General features: G+C 44.2%; 1 protein-coding gene across 3 annotated transcripts in view; it reads right to left on the minus strand.

The window, feature by feature from the left end:
- The window catches only part of TMEM39A (transmembrane protein 39A), a 30,411-nt gene extending 27,142 nt beyond the window's left edge, over window positions 1–3,269 (minus strand). For all 3 annotated transcript variants that reach the window (XR_011377419.1, XR_009563708.2, XM_030857221.2), the window contains exons 1-2: window positions 2,967–3,269; window positions 1,405–1,591 (exon numbers count right to left, since the gene is read on the minus strand). Coding sequence is in view for 1 of the 3 variants with exons in the window: in XM_030857221.2 (XP_030713081.1) it covers window positions 1,405–1,517 (113 nt within the window). In the remaining 2 variants the exon portion in view is untranslated. The remainder of the gene's footprint in view (window positions 1–1,404; window positions 1,592–2,966) is intronic.
- Window positions 3,270–4,951: the final 1,682 nt, after the last annotated feature.

Below are 4,951 nucleotides of genomic sequence, written 5' to 3' on the forward strand. Positions count from 1 at the left end.
ACTGGAGTTAATACAGAGGCAGAGTTAGAATACTGTAGCTAGCTAGAATCTTAGCTAGGCACAGCTATGATTTTCTACTGCAATTTGAAAGTACTGAATCACTAAACTGATGGTCAGTATATATTAGTAAAATTAAAGCATGAACTTCAAATAGGAAACATCCTTCATCTCAGTATCTATGTTGGATAGTACCTTTCCTCAAGAGCTTTTTCACATAGTCTCAGTTTTTCATTTTTCTTTATTTAAAAAAATAAAACAACACATGCTATTTGTAGAAATTTTGGGAAATTCAGAGTAAAGTTTTTAAAAGTTACTGCAATTTACTACTTCATTTATTTCCAAGCAGAAAGTATTTATTTATGAAGCAGAAAGTATTACCGTTTTTAAAATGAGGAAATCCAAAGAACAGGAGAGTAAAAATATTACTCTAGGATAAATTATAAGTACTCTGTATACATATGTAAATATAAAATTTGGATTGAAAATTAGTATAATGAGAATCAGCCTGGAAAGTCCCTTCAAACTGGAATTTCAGGGAGAGCCCCACTGAAATGACAAGACCAGAAATGATTCTGAAGACAGAGTAGAGCTTGGGGTGGAAGGTCAGAAAGAAAGAAGGGCAGGCCAGAAAGAGAAAGTGCACAAATAACATCAGGAGGGCCTGAAAAGACAAGAGTAGTACTGACTGCTAGCTGTGAAAATTAGAATCCAGGCCAGAGAAAACTCTATTCAGGGAGGAAGCAGGACAAAAAAATTATCTTGACCAAACAATCCAGTAAAACCCATCTCTTTCTACTGCTACATGATTGAACCTCCTGATGAAACGAGTTATCCTGGATAATTTTAGAAATAATTCATTCTAACTTTTGAAAATTAGGAATAGAGATAAATTTCCATTAAGAAAATCAAATTCTTTATTCTCGTACAACATGACACAAATCTTAAGATGTTTAGGCTACAGCTGATAGTTTATTCATTTCATTCTGAACAAAATAATTTTTAAGACCCTTGACAGAATATGACAATTTTAGAATCACATGTTAACTGTCTATTTTAATTTACCCTCCCCAAAAAAGAATGCTAGTAAGTAGTTAAACCATCATATTCATCTTGAACTGTAATTTATTTCTCTCTTCTTTTAATAGCTGAAAAAAAAGGTGATGACTAGAATTTGGATTATCAGCCATAAGTATGAATCAGCCTGTTTTCACTTTGTGGGCATCACAACTTTCTATCTCCAAAGTATTCTGAAATACTTCGTTTTCAATCTTTAGGGTCAGGATTTCTACTTCAGTGTCAGAAGACAATCTTGATAAACAAATATCTGAATAGTCTGTATTAGTCTTCTGTATTAGCCTTACTGATCATAGGATATTACAAATTACGCAAAGTCTTATTCTTTACCTGTTTCTCAGGCCTGTTCCATTGCCACAGCCCCCACCAACCAAAGTCTGCAAAGAAGGTAAAGCTGAACGGCTTAGCTGCTGCCGACTAGGGCCCCTCCTTCCACCGGGCATGTCCAGGAACCAGTCTGCTTCCAGTGCCACCTGTAGCTGCAACCCAGGTTAACGGTTGTCAGCCTATTTCAACACTGAACAAAAAGAGACATTTAAATATCAGTTTACTATTTTTAAAGTAGGCAGTGTAACAAAACAACCAGAAAAACTGAGTGAGCAGACCTTGTAAAACCAGATTGTCAAACAAATGCTCCCAATGTCTATTACCTAGTTTATTCTAATGAAAGGACTACTCAGTCTCCAATGGGTCAGGAGCCTAAATTCTAATCTAAGCTCTGTTTGAAAGATATTACAATCAGGTAGAAATTTACAAGAAACATTGAATATATACATTTCCAGTTCAAAAGTAGTATTTCACAGGGGCTTCCCTGGTGGCGCAGTGGTTGAGAGTCTGCCTGCCGATGCAGGGGACGCGGGTTCGTGCCCCGGTCCGGGAAGATCCCACATGCCGCGGAGCGGCTGGGCCCGTGAGCCATGGCCGCTGAGCCTGCGCGTCCAGAGCCTGTGCTCCGCAACGAGAGAGGCCACGGCAGTGAGAGGCCCGCGTACCGCTAAAAAAAAAAAAGTAGTATTTCACAATAAGTCACTTGAAATGCAGAAGAATCAGCACTGTCCAAAATGTTAGGTTTTGTTATCAAGGGAATCTAGATTCTGAGATCAATTCTTATTATGACTTCCTAATGTCTGACTTCTTATTATCTGACTTGGAAGCATTTAACCTCTGAGTTTGTTTCTTCATCAGAAAAAAAAGCGTTCCTTGTCCTACAGAGGTGGTTGTCAGGACTGACAAAGATGCGTAAAAGTACATCAGAAGGTCTTTTAACGCTTTAAAAGTAAAACTGTTCAAGTGGTATTCCACATGTTAGAGTGAAAATACTGGAAAGAGCTCAAGTGGATGACTACTCCAGAAAAACTGATGTAAAATCATTTAGAAATTACTGAAACTGCAGGATTAAAAGACAAGTAATACATAAAGACCATCACTGAAAAGAAACTGTTTTTATCAATCTATGGCAAAATCACGGCTCCGCCAATATGGATACCAAAAATCTGTTTCCTAAACAATACAACTTAAAAACTGAAGAACGACACCGTGGAAAAACCCTGGTTTTCAAAACGTTACAGCAGATATCCTCTGTTCCCTATTCCTAACAGCTTTCGGCTTTAGATTTACAAACGCCAGGTGAGACAAAGCATTCAAACCGTTGAATGTAGAGGCAGCTGGTCCTTGCTCAATTAACCAGCAAAGGGAAAGAAAAGTGTGGAGCAAAAAAATTGGGACGGAAGAGGACGAGAGGATGGGGTGGGGAAAGGTGGGCGGCGAGAGGACCACAAACTTCAATAGACTGGCCCCTAAGAGGGGATGACAAAGCGGCCCCCGCCGCGCAACCTGGAGGGCCGAAGCAGGCCAGGGACAATCGGACAGCGCGGCAGCTCGGTAATACTCACGCATGGAGGAGGCCAGGCCAGTGGGGAAGGATCCCTGGGAGGAGGCGGCTTTACAGGCTGGACCCCAGGCAAGAGAACTCCCTGCCCAGGTTGAGGCGCTACAAACCAGTTGCTTGCCCGCGGGCCGTCCCCTCCCGGAGAGTCGAGAAAAAGTGTCCAGTCTTCGCGCTGCCAGATCCAGACACCGAGTCAGTGCCAGAGTCAGAGCCAGAGCTAAAGCTAGAGGCAGAGCCCGAACCCTTCAGCACTCATCCTCAGCCTCCATTACCACGGAGCTGAGCAGACGTGGCAGCGCACAGTGGTGACGTCAGCTCCGCGACGGCCTACCGCCCCAGCCGCGAACAGGCCCCGGAACTACACGAGAGCCAGGGAGGGAGCACCGCACCCCGTCTTGCGTGCACCTGCGCAGTAGAACTCGCCTTCTCCGCTGGTGTCGCGGCCCCGCCTTCCCCGCTAGTACTAACCAACGTATTTCCTCCCAAGCTCCAACGACGTGCGGACAACCACGTTAGGGCTTATTCCTGTTATCTCATGGACTCCAAGTAACAACCGTGTTCAAGTTATCAACCCTCTTTTTACAGATGGGGTAGGTTGGGAGACATTACTTGAGCTCAAGTCACTGCTAGGTAAAGGAGATCGAGCCGCGAAGTAGTGCTTCAGCAACAAATCTTGCGCTTATTTTGTTAAGAAAAGGACTAGGTAGATGGTGGAGTTACAAAAGTGAATATCCCAAAGAGCTCACAGTGTAGTAGAAGAAACAAGACACCAGGAAAACACAGTAATTACAATTTATTACAATAAGTATAACATTAAAAGTATGCCCAAGGGGACTTCCCTGGTGGCACAGTGGTTAAAGAATCCACCTGCCAATGCACGAGACAAGGGTTCGATCCCTGGTCCGGGAAGATCCCACATGCCGTGGAGCAACTAAGCCTGTGTGCCACAGCTACTGAGCCCGTGTGCCACAACTAATGAAGTCTGTGCACCTAGAGCGCATGCTCCGCAACAAGAGAAGCCACCCCAATGAGAAGCCTGCACACCCCAAGAAGAGTAGCCCCAGCTCGTGGCAACTAGAGGAAATCCGCGTGCAGCAACGAAGACGCAACGCAGCCAAAAATAAATAAATAAATTTATTTAAAAAAAAAAAAGTATGCCCAAAGTCCAGAGACAGCATGCAAGACACGGTACTAAGCTCTGTGGGTTGTGGTGTCAATCCCAAGAAAATCTTCACAGAGAGCTTGGGGTTTAAAGACAAGACTGCAAGAACGAATAAGCCGTTTCATTTACACTTTCCTTTATATAACATATATAGCTGTATACCTACACTGAACAGCAAAATGTTGACCACTGTTTTTTTCCCTGAGTCACCCCAACTGTTATAAACTGCTATTACAAAGAGATGTGTGCTATATACTATTTGCAACGCTTTGGGGTCTAACAGTACTGTACACATTCAGCAGCTCAACAAATCTATGCTATTTAGTAAGAAGCAGTTCGAGGTTGTGAAAGAACTTCTAGCCTAGCTTGTGCCGGTAACTGTGAATCTGTGGGCGAAAAACATATCCTCTCTGGCCTTCAGTTTTCTGGCTGCAGAGAATAAGATGTTTTCAAGATGTTATAGGAATGTAAGAGACAAATATTACACATATTTTTCCCTGGGGGTGCCATTTATTCATTCTCTCCTGGGATCCGATTTCACCTGAGAGCGCGCGCGAGACAGAGGGAGAGAGAGAGCTATATATGTGGATATGTGGATAGCTCGGCTCTAAACAAACGAGCAGGTCAGCTACAGCCACCCCGCACCGCACTGTGGTTAGCTGCGCCGTGGGTGCCCAGCTTCCCCGCGCCGCCTTCCCAGGGACACTTTGCGGCTGGCCGGGCTCGGGACCAGGATCCGGAGGCAGAGCTGAGCGCAGCAGTCTCACGGCGGGGCGGCCCTCCGCCCACGTGGTGCGGCTCCACGGCCATCTTTGTGCGGGGCTGCG

Source organism: Globicephala melas, chromosome 4 (genome assembly GCF_963455315.2).
Source record: "Globicephala melas chromosome 4, mGloMel1.2, whole genome shotgun sequence".
Taxonomy (NCBI): domain Eukaryota; kingdom Metazoa; phylum Chordata; class Mammalia; order Artiodactyla; family Delphinidae; genus Globicephala; species Globicephala melas.